The sequence below is a fragment of the Opisthorchis viverrini genome (genome assembly GCF_000715545.1).
Source record: "Opisthorchis viverrini unplaced genomic scaffold opera_v5_448, whole genome shotgun sequence".
In the NCBI taxonomy this organism is placed as follows: Eukaryota; Metazoa; Platyhelminthes; class Trematoda; order Opisthorchiida; family Opisthorchiidae; genus Opisthorchis; species Opisthorchis viverrini.
Genome location: NW_008752106.1, coordinates 4,543 through 23,492, shown reverse-complemented (window position 1 = coordinate 23,492; position 18,950 = coordinate 4,543). Strand labels below are relative to the sequence as shown.

Below are 18,950 nucleotides of genomic sequence, written 5' to 3'. Positions count from 1 at the left end.
GTAGGTGTAAATATGTCAAAACTTAGCGCATATACACTCATTTGCAAGTTAAAGTTGGTCTGCGAGAGACTCGCCGGGAACCCAGCTGAATCTCTTGGTTTTGATGCTTCCAGGCAGCCAAGATAATTTAGGGGAGGTGTGTTTGGACAAAATTTTAGTTCACGAAAAAGATTGTTCAGAAAGCTCCCTGATTTCGAAAAAAAACTTATGGAAAACCCGCAATTGCAGATTTGCCACAAAATCAGTCAGCCTAAAAACGGTTAGCTCAGCAACTCTGAACGGGTAGATGGGTAGGCTGACGAGACTGTTGAAGTCTTTTTGGTGATGAGAGCTGTGTTAGAGCCGAATAAAATGGCTGGTCGCTTTGATTCTCTTGTTCTGTTCTTATTGTGATTCTCCGTTTTGTGTTTCGGTTTTGCGCCTAAACCGCGTTTTGCGTTTTGACCTGAACGTAAGCCGCGCTTTGTTGTCGCATGTGTTGTTTAAATCAATACATCGGTTTCACTATCTTGTGGCCACCTCGCCTTGAGTCGGGGTGAACTTCGGGACCCCGTTTAGAATTAGTAGTTTTTAAACCGGTGTACAAAAGTCCCACGATTTGAGGTTTGTACAATTCTATTACCTTACTTCTGTATTCATACTACCGCATTTGTTGATAAACCTCCATTTGGACGATGTGACTATTGAAGTTTTGCGCGTGGCCCAGCTGATTGCTGGAAACAATCAATAGTCCGATCTTTCAACCACGTGCTTTAGGAAGATCTTGGAGAGTCCGACACTATGCTCGTATAAAGAGTTCATGCCACCCGAGGGCTGGGATATTTCCAGGTTGCCCAAGCCTAGACAGGGGAAGTCGAGAGGCAGAGGTCGGGTTCGAACCACGGACCTTCCGGTCACTGAATTCGTGCTCTACCCACTTGAGCCTTCTCACCCCTTAGTCTGCTGTAAACCAGATCATTATTCATGTCGTGCAACCATCCACTCTAACGAGTCCACATTACTCATACCGCCTGTGAGTAGTATATTCTCCATTCTTAAATCGAATCACGAAGCCCCACTTATATTCGTCCAAACGATCAGTAATTTGTTCATTCCCTCGCAGTTTGTAGGCGGGGGAATTCTCAATGCCCACGAGGTTTTTCAGTTTAGGTTCACTTAAAATTATGTCGTTGTCCGCAAGAGAATTGAGGGTATTTAACACAAAACTACTCAAATGGTCGCTGAAGTCTCTCCGACAGTTCACTCCCGGCTTCGCTCTTCTTGAGGCTCATCATATAAACACAGCTTACTGGAATCAACCTGACGGCTTCCCTGAATTCCAGCTAAGCCTCTTCTTTATGCTAGGTCTCGGCTGCATGAAGACCTGAATTTTCCGCTGTCACAATATTCAAGATAACAGAACTCACTACTCATAGGGTTGCTGAAAACTCTACGACAGCTCACCTCACAGGTTTCATCATTCTTACTAGGTGCGTCAAGTAGACACGGTTCCAGAATACTCATCAATCTTATGTCCTGCTTGAACTTCAGTTGGACACGGTTGAAGAACTACACTCATCTATCTACACACAAAGTTAGTGCTGACCGGAGACCGGACTGAATCAAAGCTAAATCTTTCGTTTATTGAGAAAATACTATTTCGATATTCTTGTCAGTCGGATGGGACAATCTAGTGCCTACGAATCCCAACTTTTGTCACTCTGACAGAGTACTTTTGCACCGGAAGTTGTATGGGCGTTGATCTACGGTCCACATCCCTCTGGCCGATAGTTTTCCAAAGTGTAGTGGACCGTGACCAAGAGTACCGCATATGTGATGAGACAAAACCAACTAACTTTATCCCAAAGCAAACGCACCTTGGCTTCTGTTCGGGGGCCAGCCGTCCCTAATAACCGAACCTCACATCATTTGGATGCATGTGTCACGTGTAGGACACGGGCCAGACGTAGGCATGCCCTGATTGGTCAGAGTGCCAGCCAATCCGAGCCAAGTACCTTGACTCGACGCTTCTCGCCCCCTCACGGACATTCTGGCACGACCTTGTGGAACACTCTGTGACTACCCTATAAATACAGTTGTAATGATTTTCCTTTGTCTCCATAAAGGGCTGTGTAGAGCTACCGTGCCTTTTGCTATACCATAGTGGGCGGAGCAGGAAGCCAAGGGACCGGCACAGAGTTGCACTACCGTACATCAAGACACAACAGCTTCCGAGCAGTAGTGTTTGAAATAGTGACCAGTAAATTCATTTCACACCAGGGCACGGGGCGGGGGTATTCCAAAACAACTTGTGAGACAACTTACTACAGCATCCAGCGATTTCGCTCTGCTGCTGTGGTGCAGACATACAAAACGGCACTTTGTTCCTCCGTGCCTTCGGTGGACGCATCGCGGATGATTTGGCTACTGTTGGAGTTGCCCTCGGAGGTCACTGCAAGCAGGCTCGACCCCTTTGGAAGCTGGGATGAGATGGGATCAAGCTTTGACGACTCGCCGTGATGGGTAACTACCTGAAAGTAAACGTAAGCGGATACATGTGGTGAGAGTTGGAAACGATGTCACTACATTTTTCTTTAATTGGTGTTCCATACTCGTTGTCTCAGAGGCTATGGCAGTCTGTTTTCTTGTGACTAGCGTCCATGCAGATGCCTTAGGATCATGCTACCACGCAAACTAAAGGTGGCTCTCAGAGGAAGCTTGTTTTGCTATTGCCGACGATTCATTAGAACGCGGTAAAAAGCAGTAATCCAGTGGAACAGAATGAAATATAGTGAGTTGGTGGATACGTAGAGATCCCGCTTCTTGGATGCAGCCGAGAGGGAACAGGAACTTGTTTCCCTCGAAGATATCATCAAAATGCGAGTTTCACCGTGGTGTGGCGATGAACCCACGGTTTTACTGTGATGACGATGATGATGATAGTGATGATGATGATGATGACGATGATGATGCTGGTGATGGTGATGATGGTGATGCTGATGAGGATGACGACGACGATGATGATGATGATGGTGATGGTTACGATGATGGTGATGCTGATGCTGCTGATGATGATAATGATGTTTTTTCTGTTGTGTTTCTTGTCGTCATTGTTGTCGATAATGCAGCTGCCCTCGAAATTAGTTTTTTTCGCTAGCTCAAAATGTAATAGGATCAAGCAAGAACAAGGGCCTATGGAAGGCTTTCTTGCCAAGCAGCGACACGGTCAAGTTGAATGTTAAAAATCACTATTTGACGGCGTGCTCCAAACCAAGTGACTCGGCCCTGTCTGACTGCAAGACTTATTTTATGTCATTGACTGTGAAATTTCGATGTATACTGTTAATCTTGACTGGCTCGTCAGTAGTGGAACTCGACAAACGATTCTGACCCATCCTCATATGGTTGGTAACTCGTGTAAGGAGACGGATGAGCAAACATATCCACAGTCTGTGATAACGTCACATCTGATCTTGAACACTATACTACTCACCGAGAACTTCGTACTAGCCTGAATCGATCTCTTGGGGCATTTCAAAACACTGTGGCCCTGTGGTTCACTGGCATACCCGGTTCCCATCTTCTAATCCTGTAACATCCAAGTTGTGTGGTTAAAATAGTGGTCGGTTGATTTGTTTCACGGGTGGGTGAGATTGCTCAGTGGTTGGAGAGCGAATTTACTGACTGGAAGGTCCGTGGTTCGAACCGGACCTCTGCCTCCCGACTTCCCCTGTCTAGGATTGGGCAACGTGGCAGTATCCCGGCCCTCATGCTTCCTTCGGATGGCATGGCGGCTAGGCACCGAAAGAGTGCTACAGCTAAACGATGTCAGACCTTCTTTACGTGTGCTTGTGACGTCAGCCTCACATTATCAAGTGCATAGCTTTTTCCGCTGCTATTGTCTTTCTGATACATTCCACCCGTAGCCTTGATCACCAGAAAAAACAGGTGTTTGTTGAATGCGTGTGTCTGTGTTTGTGAAAAGACGTTCCGACACCCGATAAGTCCTAGGGTTGATAATTTCGTAGAATTTGCATTAGAGACGTTGTGTTCGAATGATTAAAGGTGTAGACGAATTAAACTGTTTTTGTAACGCACTACTCATAAGGTTGCTGAAAATCCGTCGACAACCCACGAGCGATTTCGCCCTTCTTGGGGCTCACCAGGTGGGCGCAGTCCCAGAGTTCCCGTCAACCTTATGTTCGGCCTGAAACCAAATTGCACGAAATTAGCGAATATACTTTGGTTTTGCGAGAGACTCACCTGGAATCAAGCAGTGTCTCTCGGTTTTGCCTGGACACATTAAAACCAGGGGATTTAGCTGGGTTCCAGGTGAGTCTCTCAAAAAACCAAGTGAGTGTATATTAGAATCAAACTGTTTGTTAAAACATATAAAAAATAGTTAAAAGACAGTCCAGATAAGGGGTGATCAAGACCGGAGCTAAAGTACAATAACAAAAACCGTGGTAGCGTGGTCATGATCACCTCTTATTGGACAGCTTTCCCACTACCGAAGGAAGCTCAGGGTTCGGTATAATGCCACACTGCTCAAGTGGAGAGCAAAAAGCCGGTTTTGGACTCGAATCTTGATCACCCTGGTTCATCGACCCAAACCCTACACATTTTGCGACTTCTCCGGACAGTTTTGAAGGAAACTACTATTTGAATAGGCGTTCCAACGCTTCGATCTCGATTGTGTTAATGACCGAACTCAATTTGTTGCGAGTTTTTCAGTGAACAGAACTTGTATCGATCCACACATCGAATCGAACGATGAGAATGAAACCAGAACAGAATGGAAAAAACAGCCATTCGATATGAGAACATCGAATCCATCCATCCAATCAATAAGAAATAACCTGTGTGGCAATAACTATTTTACACCGACAAAGAGGCCGATGGGCAACGGCAACGAATCGATCTGGCGACCGGCGGATCTAATTTGCAAACATTCTGACCAAATTTTTTTCAGAGGTTTCTGCTCGAATGGAACCGACATAGTGAGAGAAGTGTGCGCCACTCTGATTCTTGTTCTGCCATGATTACCCAACGTGGTGCATGCCCCAGGGGAAGCAGTAAACTCTAACCAGTTCTGTAAATTATTTTTGCCACAAAGGGACTGAACTGCGGCAATCTATAGGATAAGGCTAGCTAGTTTCCTCTCAGTTGAATACCACTTCAATATTTATAAGTGGGTTGGAGAAAGAATACTATCAGAAACTTCATTTTATAAGAGGTTTGGTTAACAATCGGTAGATATTTATAAGGGAGGCTACTCACAAGGTTGCTGAAAACTCTTCGACAGCCCACGACCGGTTTCACCCTTCCCCTTTGGGCTCATCAGGTAGGCGCAGTCCCCGAGTTTCCGTCAACCTTATGTTATGAGTGTATTTCTCAAAAAACATTCCAATTTGGGTTCAAGTAGAACGTAAGTTTGACGGAAACTCGGAGACTGCGCCTACCTGATGAGCCCAAAGGGGAAGGGCAAAACCGGTCATGGGCTGTCAAAGAGTTTTCAGCCATCTTGTGAGTAGTTTCCCTTATGAAAATATACTGCGATATTTCGAATATCGTGCCAACTGAATCATGAGGCGGCCTGTGTGCAGCAAATTCAGTTGTAGAATATCACAAAGGAGCGATTTCAGTTGAGTTCTCGTGAAAGCAAAATTGATTTGCGAATTAGTGTATTTGCTTTGGGCGCAAAAGTTCGTCGGGTCAAGTGAGTAAGTTACCAGGATGATCGGGTTTTGAGGAGGTCAGGGAACCACTCGTGAGATTTCTTGAGACTTCAGGAAGGTTTATAAAGGGCAAGCGTCCAGGGAATTGTATACCAGAATCGGTGAGCATAAGCGATGTAGTAACAGATCGCTGAGAAATGTAGATGATTAGCAGGCGATAGTCAAAGATTCGGCAATAGCAAGGCACAGGATAGATTTTGAAAATGGGGACATTTTGAGACGGGCACTTCGATCCACACCACAGCGACTGGTGGCCGAGGCAGTAGACATCGCCGGTTGTCCCAGAGTGAATAGAGTGTACAGTGTAGAACTGGCAAGCATGTGGAAATCAGTTTTAGATCAGCCGAGACGAAACGAGGTGATGTGCAGTTATCAGTAAAATGGCCCGGGTTTATAAGTACAGGGTTCAAGCAGAGTAAGATCAACTTAACCACCCCATAACCCCTGGAAGCCCTTGACGCACACAGACCAACAAAATCTGTGAACGACTCCGAAGAGGAATACCCCACTAAGGTGTCCTAGACCGGAAAACAAGGCTGCAAAATCCAGATTCAACGTAAAGACCACCTCCCCTAACCAGTCTATCGTGAGTGTTAGTCAGTCCTGCTAACCAAAAAACAGAGATTTCAGATCGACACCCAGCAGTGATCACTTCGGCTAGTCACAAGAAATCCCGTGGATTGGTTTTCTGACTGCCTTAAAACCCGATCGACCTGGTAACTTACTCACTTGGCCTGACGAAACTTTTGTGCCAAAAGCGAAACCAAGCCTCTCCGAGACGATCAGTACCCAAGCGATCCCAAACGTTTTCCAACTGGTTGTGAAAATTCTCTCTGAGAAGTCATCACTTGAAGAGCCAGTCAACAGATGGTGACCACGTGATCTGTTATGCGTGATTGAAGGATGAGTATCTATGTGAGAATTAATCACACTGCTGGTCAGCCACTCAAGGCCGAATAGTCAAGTGTTCAATCATTGGCTAAAGGTCCGAACTTTGGTGCCCAGTAAGGATGGAACAGCTGTGCAGTGCTTCTTGGCTTTTCAGCACAGACTGACTTCGCCCACAGGAAAAAATCTACATTAAGGAGGCGATGGCCCTTATAATGACGGATGAAGCGGCTCTGTAGTCTTTATTGGTAATTTGGCCATACAGTGGAGGTTAGCACAATCTCCACTCCATCATTCCAAGACGAATTCAAACAAAGTAGAGTCTTCGGGAAATACACTCAGTTCCAAATCAATTTGGTTTTCACGAGAGACTGAACTGAATCGCTCGTGTATGATATTCTACTGCAACTACCTGATGAGCCCCAAGAAGGACAAAACCGGTCGTTGGCTGTCGAAGAGTTTTCAGCAAGCTTGTGAGTAGTTTCCTTTATGAAAGTAGAATCTTTCTCGGGTTACGGATATCCCCAACTTTGTGCTGAATGATTAGGAACATTAACGAGGGCCTCGTATCCCCATACAGTCGGAAATTAACACTCGTTTAGTTGTACTTGGTCAAAAGAACGTCGGTGCCACTTGAAACCTACGGAGAATAGTCTTCTTGTCTTAATTTGCATGCGACAGGATGAAGACAAGTGAGATTGTGAGGAGTGGGTTCAGTGGAGCGGCCAATTTGCACTCCTTGTCATCAAGCTCCTTGAACGACAACCAGGAAACTGCAATGTTGAAACAAGGCGCAAGCATCATAAATGACTCTGATATACAATCCCACTTCCTAGCTGTTAGGTATCACCAATACTTTGAGCGTGGATGGTCGTTCAGCTGTAGCACCCTTTCGGTGCCTAACTGCCATGCCATCCGAAGGCTGGGATACTGCCCGGTTGCTCAAGCCTAGACAGGAGAAGTCGAGTGGTAGAGGTCGGGTTCGAACCACGGACCTTCGGGTCAGTAAATTCGCGCTCTAACCACTTATACCATCTCGCCCCGAGCGTGGATGATTCAACTCAGATGGTTCCAACGCCCGTGCTAATGAATCGGCGACATTGAATATAAACTCAAACGGCTTATCCGTCGTTAGTCCAGAGAAAGTCCAATAAAAGATTCGTTTTCAATGGGAGACGTGAGTAGTACGACTCCCCGTAGAATTTGAAAATGGATGTGTTCTGTATCATCGTGACTAACGCCCTTCGCGTTCGCAAAAGTTCCTTTACGCGATACTGTTATCACTGTTTCACTGACTGAAAACCAATGTAAATATTGCAAACGATTCTGAACTTTCCCGCTCACGTGAGCTGAATCCTCTCGAGAGTGACGGCGACAATAGGCAGCATTTTCTACCTTTCCCGGGCCTGGCAACAAAGCGATCGGTGTGTTTAGGCATTTTCAGTGACAGGGAGCAAGGTGTGAGGAAGTCAGTTCTTTTAACTGCAACATAGACTTAAAGAAATTCATAACCTTGAGTAGGTAGAACTGCGTAGGGGACCGCAGCGTGAACAAAATGAGTCACAGTGCTATTTTCGACTATTGGTGCGGCTTAATCAAGTCTTGTCGGAAAAATCTGGTGCCCTAACTAGACAAAGCAGGTATAGTGTTGGGGAGAAATTGGTCGGTTCTTGACAGTTTACTGTTAGATCTGGACCAGTGGCGGTGGACACTGCCATTGTGATGGTGCGCTGGGATTGTTAACACCACTCATGCTCGGCAGCGATGCACGATGATTTGTTCAGTCAAGTTATTGATCATAACTCATTTAGCGGATTAGTCCTTAAGCCTTTGTCGCTTTTCAGTGTACGATGATACCCTAGACGTTGGTAACAAGTCACATAGAACGGGACATAACACTGGCGACGGAGATGGATGAACCAACGCTATTCGTTTCGGCCGCAGCAATGATCGACAAGAAGGAAGTGTTTCCAAAACCTGAGTGAATAGCTGGTGACATCACACTGCGCAGTATATACAGTGGAAAATTGAGTTACAAACGACTCAAGAACCGAAACAGCATGCGGACCAGTAAGTTGAGGGCCGACCGTTTACCACGGGTGCAGTCCATCAAAGCACAATGGAGCTATGGTCCAGCAGCTTGTCCAACGTAACTAAATAACGGTATCCGACGAGACAAAGTTATGCAAATCTACTTCGTTTGTGGTACTTGTCCATGCATACGAGGAATGCACGCACCAGCTACAAAGCCCTCTCGATCGGCCACAAACTGAAGGACCTGATTAGCATTTTGAGACTTGCGACAGATGTAGCCTCAGACCGTAACTTACAGGTCCGGCCAGGAGTGTGAATTCCCCATGCTTCAAACGAAGTGGCTCAAGCACAGATAATGCGAACGAAAACAACGAGACATTGGCTGAGACACAAATACGTGGGGAACATTGCCCTCCCCCCCCGCCCCGCGTCGCACGCACGCAGCTGAGTTTCGCCACACCTCTGATAAGAAAAGTTGAAATCTTTCCACGTTATCAGTCAGTCCCTCGGGTGACAATCTTTCATATATGAACTCGAGTGTACTTAATGCAAGAAAAAAACAAACCCATGGAGCGGAGGTGAACCGGAGTTTCCTCTACATCATTAAAAAACTTACCAGAACCTTTAAACGAGGTGCCGTGATGGACTCCCTTAAGAGATGTGCACTATCATAAAGGAAACTACTCACAAGGTTGCTGAAAACTCTTCGACGGCCCACAACCGGTTTCGCCCTTCTTGGGGCTCATCAGGTAGGTTCAAGTAGAAAATAAGGTTGATGGAAACTCGGGGACTGCGCCTACCTGATGAGCCCGAACTGGAAGGGCGAAACTGGTCGTGGGCTGTCGAAGAGTTTTCAGCCACCTTGTGAGTAGTTTCCCTTATGAAAATATACTGCGATATCTCGGATATCGTGCCAACTAAATCATGAGGCGGCCTGTGTGCAGCACATTCAGTTGTAGAATATCATAAACGAGCGATTCAGTAGAGTCTGTCGTGAAAACCAAAATGATTTGCAAATGAGTGTATTTCTCCAGGTGTGTACTATCTGTGTACTATCACGATCGGTTTCGCCCTAATGTGCACAACATATGTGCCCTACAAACTGGAACCATTACGCAACAAATACATCTATATTGATAATCTTCCTGTCACGGGGGAATTTGAATGTTTTGATGTCAGGCCCCTCCAACATAACTCAAGACTCCCGGTGCCAATGAGAACAGTGTTGATGCGACGAGTCCATCTGACATCAGCTGTCAGAAGGATGACCAAAAGCAATTCCCTTTTAATGCGAAGCAAACCTACACTTAGTGAAACGCACCCATTTGCAAACGAATTTGGTCTGGTGGTTGAGTCACCTGGAACCCAGCTGAATTTCTCGTTCATGATGTCTTCAAGCAACTGAATGTGCTGCAGTATCTCGAATATCCTACTGAGACGGTCCCAAGAAGGGTAAAACCGGTCGTGGGCTGTCGGGGAATTTTCAGCAACGCAACCCTATGTGTATTACGTTTGAAAAAGTTGATCGAGCTTGATGTTTACGGTCCCAAAATGTAGCGGCAACAAAAATGTGATACGATCCACTCCTGTTCTACTGAAAGAGATATCTCTGTGCATTCTCCATGAGAGGTCAAAATGTTGAGCTAATCTGTAGACTGGTTACAATTCCGCGTCGCGGCACATTCCAGTCAATAAATTTGGTCACGGATTATCGGGCCTATTTGTTTACAGAAGGATACACTAATCTTGTGAGAGAAAAAAACTGATGTTTATGTTCAGGCTGTCAGTAATCTCCCCATCAAACCTGGTACACCAAGGGTTCCAGTTGGATTCTACTTCGAATGAAGTTATGCTTGACTTGCGCAGTGGGTGGTCGAAGCACACTATTCCAGGTAATCTTTTGGATCAGATGCAGCGATTGTGTATGTTCATCTGATGTCCGGTGCCCAGACTGCAATTGTAGGTCTCTCTAAGAACATAGTCTTAATCATCGTCTCCTGTGATTTACCATTAACCCGATGATTTTTTCTCGTTCGATTCGGCTACATTACAGTGAATCATCCGATTTCATCGTGTCCCCGGGCTTGACAGTGCACTCTGAAGGTTTTGGCTACTCATTGCCACCCTGTTCTCGGCAGTGCGAATCGCATTGCGGGGCTGCTGTGTTCATCAGTCCTCAAAGGATCGCCAGAAATTTTTCGAAAACCGTAAACAGTACTCTACCAGCCGACGCCAAATTATTACGTCCGAACAAGCGAACTTGTTGACACTTGTGCGATGTGATTGGTTGGCCCGATACTTCAAACCTCGAAACAGTAACCCGTTGTATAGCGTAAGACACTACTCAGAAGGTTGCTGAAAATTCTTCGACAGCTCACAACCGGTTTCGCACTTCTTGGGGCTCATCAGGTAGCCTTATGTTTGACTTGGTACGATATTGTGATAGATGTGCAGCACACCCAATTGCTTGAAAGATTCAGCTGGGTTCCAGGCGAGTCTCCTGCAAAGTTGTTTGCAAATGAGTGCATTTCGATAGTACCATCTAGGTTTTGTCCCTGGATTGACGTGCCTGTTGGGACTTCCCATTAAGGCGTTGTTTTGGACGCTTGAATCAAGCTCGACAATTTTTGGTCAGTTGTTGCTCGTTGCCGGAATTTTAGCGTTCACTAGTCCTAATTCAGTTGGTCTCTGCTTTCTGCAGGGATGCACGTTTGTTTTTTTTTTCGCCGAAGGGATGGCATACCAATCAGTTTTGCCTCCACAAAATTCCTTCTATCTTCACGGGAATAGTGGATTTGTTAGCGCAAAAATTCATGCGTTTCGCTAGCCTAGCCAATAAGGATTACGCTGCCCAAAGGTTTGGCCGTTGTTTAATGAAATATATACTTTTTGCGCTCATGAAAAATTGGAAAAATGCATCTAACCTGTGTCTAAATGGGTCGCGGGAGCAAGAATTTCTTTTTTCATAAAGGAAACTACTCACAAGGTTGCTGGAAACTCTTTGGCAACCCCCGACCACCTTCACTCTTCTTGGACCTCATCAGGTAGGCGCGGCTCCCGATTTACCGTCAAACTAATGTGCTACTTGAACCCAGGTTGGGCTGATTTCGACAAATACAGTCTTTTGCAAATCAATTTGGTTTCCACGGCAGGCTCAAGTGAATCTCGAATTGCACAGAAAAAATCCTCGTCTGATGAGCCCCGCCAAGGGCAAAACCAATCGTGGGGTGTCGAAGAGTTTTCAGCAACCTTGTGAGGAGCTTCCTTTATAGAAAGAATTTCTCTTCTTTTGAAACAATTGTCACGGTCCTCGAAATGCCATTTGACGTACTTATACACTACTTATATTATCTGGGTAGCCAAATAAATAAATAAAATTACTTAACCCTCTATTGATTGGACATCACGTTGGCTGTTCTGGAGGCATTTCTCTCTTACTTTATGACTCAGACCAGTATTTCGTAACGACGCAATTTATCGTACGGTTCTACAGAGTTGCCGTTGAAAACTTTTGAATGACACTGACCAAGAGCCTAACCGTCTACCGAGGTCAACAATCTGCGGATATCTGAGTCACCCCAACATCGGGGAACCGTTGCTTGCTCGTTGCTTGAACCCGAGATTTCGTTGGCTAGAACGGTAGCTTTTTTCAACCTTACTCAATAGTAAACAAATAGTTCTGGAAACAGGCAGACTTTAGTAGAAAGCGAAGCTGTGCCTCCAAATGATGACAAATTTTCGTTGAAGAACCGCAAACTTTACGGATGGCTGGTATCTGTTCCAAAAGACGGAGATACTGAGCTCAAGTTGGACGCCAGATAGCTTTCAGCTAAAGTTACAAATCTTTGGGTTCTGTTCAGGGAGGTCAATGCGCTATCGTAACCATATTTCTTTCATGAAATGAGGTCAGTACTGCCGCCCTCTGAGAAACTGGGATAGTGCACCGGGGTATGGAGCTTTCGGGAAACGCCGAGTGTATTCACACAAAAAATTGAGTATTACTAACATGATGCTATCTTCCAATGTGACGCTTTACCGGATGGTAGGTTTCCGCAATGTGCATCACTTCATCGAAGTCATTCAGTACTGTACCACGACTGTTTATACTCACGACCGAATGAGTAGTTGAACAGGAATCACATTGTCAGTAGAAATTTGAAGTCGGTTCAGGAACACAATGCGCATTGACTGTTGCTCAGATAAAAATACTGAAATCAGTGTACATTCAAAACCAAAATCTTAAACGAATCTGCTTGAAACTGTGAATAATTGCGCTGACAGCCCCAGTTCACTCTCAGAGTAGTTGGAAGAAATGCAGCGGTATTCGTGTTACAAAAACCATGTCAGGGATAAGGCTGCTTAGACCATAACATCCAAAGATAATGTTTGAAAGAAATATAGTTCCCCTGTTCGGAGGGCTTCCTGTTCTTCGGGACTACCGCTAATTGTTTCTTTGAGCCCTCGTTAATTTTCACTCCCACCGAAAGAGGTCATAATTTAATAGGAATCATTTATGCAAGGCACTACTCATAAGGTTGCTGAAAACTGCTCGACAGCCCACGACCGGTTTCTCCCATTTTCCCACAGGGGTGAAAAGGTTCTCTTTCCGTGGAAGAAGATGCTTACCAGACTAAAGCGGTGGCCCTAAAACACCGACCTTGGCAACAGTATTAGTCAACTATGATATAGCGGCACATCATCATTACGCGGTTATTTCTTTCCTCGTTATTTTGACCTTTTATACGCATTTTGACCCATGGAGAGGTCGTAGTTTATGACAGCGATGGACTAGAAACTTCAAACTGTGCTTCCAAAGCAACACCGTGTCGTCCTTCAGCCTTTCGTCAGTCCACAGCAAGCTGCCATGCTACAATCCAAGAGTTCTGAGCATAAAATGGCCTACATGGCGGTGACCTCATCGAAAGTGAGTTTGTGATTAGGCATAGCAAGTGGCAGGGATTCATCTTCGGTGCGGACCACTCCATCTATGTGCGTACATCTAGTTCCTCAACATCTACCTGAGTTGCCTAGTCAAAGAGTGCAGGACTAGTGTGGTAATTTCCAAAGTAATAGCTAGACCCGGATGACCTTGAAGTTGCAAAATACTGGAATTCCCCTCCCTTTGTTTTTGTGTCCTACATGCAAAAAAATCTCTGGCGGACATTATTGTCCATACTTTAGCCCTCACCCTTTTGGACCGAAGTAAGATAACACCTAAGTCAAACTACTGTACAAATACTAAGTAGCTAAAATTATAATGCCGTTCAACGAACCTGAAAGCAGAACCGTCCTGGAAGATCACAAATGCTGGAGTCAACTGGTTGGATGGAAGTGACGCTCATTGGGGACTGGGTTAAGGTGAGTGTAGAACGTCGAGAGTCCACAGATGGAACAATGCCAAAGGAGTTGAGTAGTTCAGCCGGTAGATGAATCTGTTGATGTAATACTTTCAAGGCTTCTGCAGGAGTGGTATCGCGCAGCACACTGGTGGACTGACCAATCAAACTGTCAGTTGATCCAAGAAACCTGATGATGACGAAAGTTAAAAAGCAATAGAGATAAACTACATAGGCGGTTGGTGGCGTTTTTATTGCGAATTATTCGGATGAGGTTGTAAGTATTCCCTGAAACTAGAGTCCAGTCCAGAACTTATATTATATCTGCTTTGATCCAATTTGAAAAGGTTATTAGCTGAGACATTTCAGGGGTATCATTTAGCTTGGTTTTTCACTGGCCTGAAAACACTCTTACTTTCAAACTATTAAAACCCAAAGCAAGTTATTGAATTTGGGTGAGACAGGAAACGCTGACATTCACCTAAGTTTATTGAACGAATCTCGTTTTAAAACTGTTTTGATGGGAATGCGTACGTAGTATAAGTTTGCTACAGAAACATGCAGGCATGTGTGAAGATGCGAGTACAAAATTTGACTGAATCTAGACTAGACCGACGGCCTGTCGTGGTATTCGAGATCCGTTTGGTTGGAGTCGGCTAGATGAGTTGGAACGACACCCAATAAATCCAACATCCCTGATGAACTAAGACCTCACTTCGCAGTGAGATCACTGATTAATGGAAAGCCGTCGAAACATTTCGTGTCCGTCAAAAAGTGTTCTTTTGGGTCACAACTACGGTTGTTTGATACCTGGCCACAGCTGTGTGAGCGCATGGAGCGGTATGTGTGGTGTTTTGTCCTGTACTAGTCCTTATGGAAGTTAAAGTACAAAAGAAAACACAAATACTGTGAACCACCCGAGGAACTGTGAACCATGTTAACACCGGCACAACCCATGACAGCAAATTTAGAGTCACAACTTTTGGATAACGATAGTACGATATTCCCAATGAGCCAGCACTGGGTCCCCTTCCTCGCCCACCCTTTTTCTCTTCTTTCCACTCTAGGGCTTTTAATATAATTATATATGTATATGTATGCACTTATGACTAGACGAATCTTATGGTTGTACGGCAGTGAAGCATCAGTGACAACACTGATGTTGCTGTCTTTGATGGTGATGATGATGATGATGATGATGATGATGATGATGATGATGAGCATATTTCGGTATTGAATTCGTGTTCTGGAAACGCATGGAACATTGGATGTTGTTGGTTGGATTCTTCAAGAGTGTCTGCCTCAGATCTTACAACAAAAGTAAAAGGAGCGTTGCCAGAGAAGTTTGTTCGACTCTACTCTTTACTTGTTAAGATGCAATTCCGACTTTACTTTCAGGTAGTGCTTAGAAAACATGGAACAATAAACAGGGAAATAGGAGTCTTCGGAGGTCATGGCAAGCAAGTCGTTTCCCGGTGGCAGGCCTGCGCCAAGTAAGGTGCCCGGCAGAGAGCACCAGGCAGTGAATCATGTGACGTAACCCTATTTGTTTTCGCATAGAACATGAACATCTGCCAGACAGCTGGACGCTTGAGGTTCTCAACGAAAACTTCGGCGTAAATGCCTGACCGCCAAAGTAGCCCAACATTTCGAAGGAGCAAGGTGCGCCACGTTTTCCAACACGCAGCCTGTAGGGTCAGGAGACCGTGTTAGTCAGACCTCTACCCGTTAGCCAACTACTAGGAGAACCAGCTCCAAACTTAACGGGACTACACAACAGCCAATGGAAGAACCGTTTTCGTTGAGACAGATTTCATTGGTTGTTCTTCACTCGTCCTTGACAGATGAGTTGTATTCTTCGTATCACTTTTTTTGACCCGCTTATACGCGATGGTGATCAGTGGATCAGCCGGTTCGCACGTTCATTGACTTTTTCTGGTTTGGCCAAGTGCACCAGGCTATCAACCGGCTATCAGGATCTGGGTTCACGGTAATAAGAAGGCATCAAGCAGACTGTGGTTCACAACACCAACCTACTAAGAGGAACCACGCGGACAACCCGCAGTATAGTTCACACCACGATGGAGTCGTCATTTCGTAACAGTTGTAGATGACAGGGTGTTGAAGGTTAGTCCACTGAATGTCTTTCTCTTTGGCGCTAAATAGTTAGTGTCGCGAACGTATGTCCGAACTGGCCGGATTAGTCGAAAAGCAATGATACCAGCGAGCAAAACAGACTGCTTATTAGAAACGAGACTGTCAGTTATCGATCCTCAAATAGATCGAAGTGTGCGGTTACACTTAGAGGGTGTGTTCATTCGATAACGTTTCTGCAACAGCGAGGTTATTCGACTGCTCTTGTAGTAAACGGCAAAAGTTCATTTATATTCGTTTTGACAAAGCTTATAGTTGACATCACATTACAACTGGATGCTAGACCAATCATCACACGGTGCCAGTTCTACCTGAAAATAAACAAACGATATATCACTACCGTCACGTAGATCTAGGCAGCAACGTCACTTCTTTCCAAGCTATACCGTAAACAATGCGGCCCTCGCCAGACCGGACGTTTGACGCTAGAAACCGAACCGTGACTCAGAGACAAACAAATCACCTCGGTACAAGATTAAGTGTACGGAGCCCAACCGTCCCCAATAACCAACCACTACATCATTTGGACGGATGCGTCACCTGCAGGACACGGGCCAAACGGAGGCATGTCCTGATTGGTCAGAATGCCAGCCAATCCGAGTCAAGCACTTTTGACTCGACGCTTTTCGCCCCCTCACGGAGATTTTGGCGCGACCTTGTGGAGAACTCTGTGACTACCCTCTGAATACAGTTGGAATAATTTTTCTGTCTCCATAAAAGGCTGTGTAGAGCTGCCGTACCTTTTGATATAACGCAGCGGGCAGAGCAGGAGGCCAAGGGACCGATACAGAGTTGCACTGCTGTTCAGCAAGTCACAACAGTTAGACGAATCGGTGATTGGATTTCACATTACCGTTTTAGTCGTTACTGAATGAAGCTAAAAGCCAGCTGACTTAGTGGGCTATCAAGACGAAGAGGTCAGGCATTCCAATGAAGGACTGTACGGAAGAGTGCCTGTTGTTGACAGGGTCTCCTCCAGATTGGTACTTCTCTACTTCCCGAAAGGAAGGAAGGTGAGCTGAAAATTCTAAACTGCTCTCACAACAAATTACTTTCAACCATCTCCGGCAAACTTGTTCCTCCCTACCCAAGTTACTTCAGGTTTCAAAACATTGCACGAAATTTCGGTTTGAACTTTCATTTGAGCTTCTATTTTGAACGTTTCATTTGGGCTTTGAAAGACGGGCCAAATTAGAGAGCACTTCATTCTGCCTTGTTTGTTTACAGCTAATTTGTCCACAGCCTGTGCCCTACATTCGATGTGAAAAGTGGTTCAGCCGCAAAACTCTTTCGGTGCCTGACTGCTACGCTACCCGGAGGAAGCATCAGAGCTGAGATACTGCCAGTTTACTCAAAAACTAGACGCGTGCAGTCGAGATACCGGGATCGGGTTCGAATCACAGACCTTACGGTCAATAAGTTCGCTCCTAAACTACAAAGCCATCTCGAGCTCGGCGATACCCAAACAGCCAAGTGACAACATAGATCGGAATATGAATGGAACCCTGTGGAAGTCAACAGACAAAACGTTTGTCAGGTTTAGTGTCAGTTTGCTGTTCTCACCTCAATGTATGTCCCTAACACAAGACAGATTTCGTCTCAAAGTATAAAGCGCAAGTGGAGGATAGAAAACAGCAAATACTTGTAACTGTTACAAACTGAATTAGGGCTGAGCAGTTCTCAGTGAACTATCGGATGTCAAAATAAAGGTCACTACCAATGGTGTGTTCGCTGAGCGTGGTGGGTTCAACAAAAATACTCTTCTGGTGTAACGGTGATACTACTGATGAGGGGGCATGGAAGTAGTACGTTTTCTCGTAAATCCACTTTGCGCCTCTTGAAAAGTGACATCTACTACAGAATTTGTGGAATCGCTCTGTAGCATTTGCTCGCAGTTCAGTAACAGCCAATGAATATCCAGAAAAGTTCAGGAAGACGCGTTCAAGGAGAAGAGGGATATTCAGTTTTGCTCCCCTGTCCAATAGTCTGTAACTGTTCAGTTAGCATTTTCTAATAAATAACTCCGCAGCGAAGGCATTCTTATTTCAGTGGTAGCGATATTTCGGTGTGTTAGTTAAGATTATTCAATTCTAACTGTTGTTGTGTCCTTTATGCGATTATGGCAATGCAGCCATTTGCGATGATGCGACGAATCTGCGAGGCTCGGGCCGCGTTTGCTGACTTCAGACACCTATGGCGTCAGAATGGTTTATCCCTGCGTCTGAAGGGACGTGTGTATCAAGCTACAGTGCGGGCTGCTTTGTTGTATGGCTGTGAGACTTAGCCTATTCGAGCAGCGGAACTGAGACGTCTTCAGGTGTTCGACAATCGTTGTCTCTAAACCATAGCTCGTGTGGGTTGATGTCGGCGAATCCGTAATGAGGCAGTTAGAAAGCGTGTTTTCGGTTGTGTAACGGGGACTTCCATTGAAGAATGGGTCCAGCACCAGAAGCTGCGTTGGTTGGGACATGTGTTACGTATGCAGAACCATCGTTTGCCGAAGAGAGTACTGTTTTCCATGCCCAATTTAGAGTGGCGTAAAGAGAGAGGTGGCCAACCCATGACCTGGCAGAGGAGTATGAAGGAGATCACGAAACGCTTGGGTGCTGTCGGTGCTACTCGCCTTCCAGGATGGTGACTGCGTGATCCTCACTGTGCCTGGTTGGACACCCTGCGAGAAATGGCTGCCAACCGATGTCAGTGGCGTTCTTTTTGTCAGTTTCTATCCAGATTGCCCGAGTGAGTGTCTGGAGGTATAGGTAGCTCGGAATGATTGTGGTAAGCTAGCACTAAGTCCCTTCCCCGTCCACCTTTACTCTTT

General features: G+C 45.4%; 1 protein-coding gene across 1 annotated transcript; it reads right to left on the bottom strand.

Moving 5' to 3' along the window:
* Positions 1-5,373: 5,373 nt before the first annotated feature.
* Positions 5,374-16,069, bottom strand: T265_11099 (hypothetical protein; the record flags this gene model as incomplete). Its single annotated transcript, XM_009177663.1, has 7 exons — positions 5,374-5,558; positions 5,712-6,027; positions 7,456-7,600; positions 9,328-9,573; positions 12,751-12,827; positions 13,913-14,165; positions 16,053-16,069. The coding sequence occupies 7 exons, from the start codon at positions 16,067-16,069 to the stop codon at positions 5,374-5,376; spliced, it is 1,239 nt and encodes a 412-aa protein (XP_009175927.1).
* Positions 16,070-18,950: the final 2,881 nt, after the last annotated feature.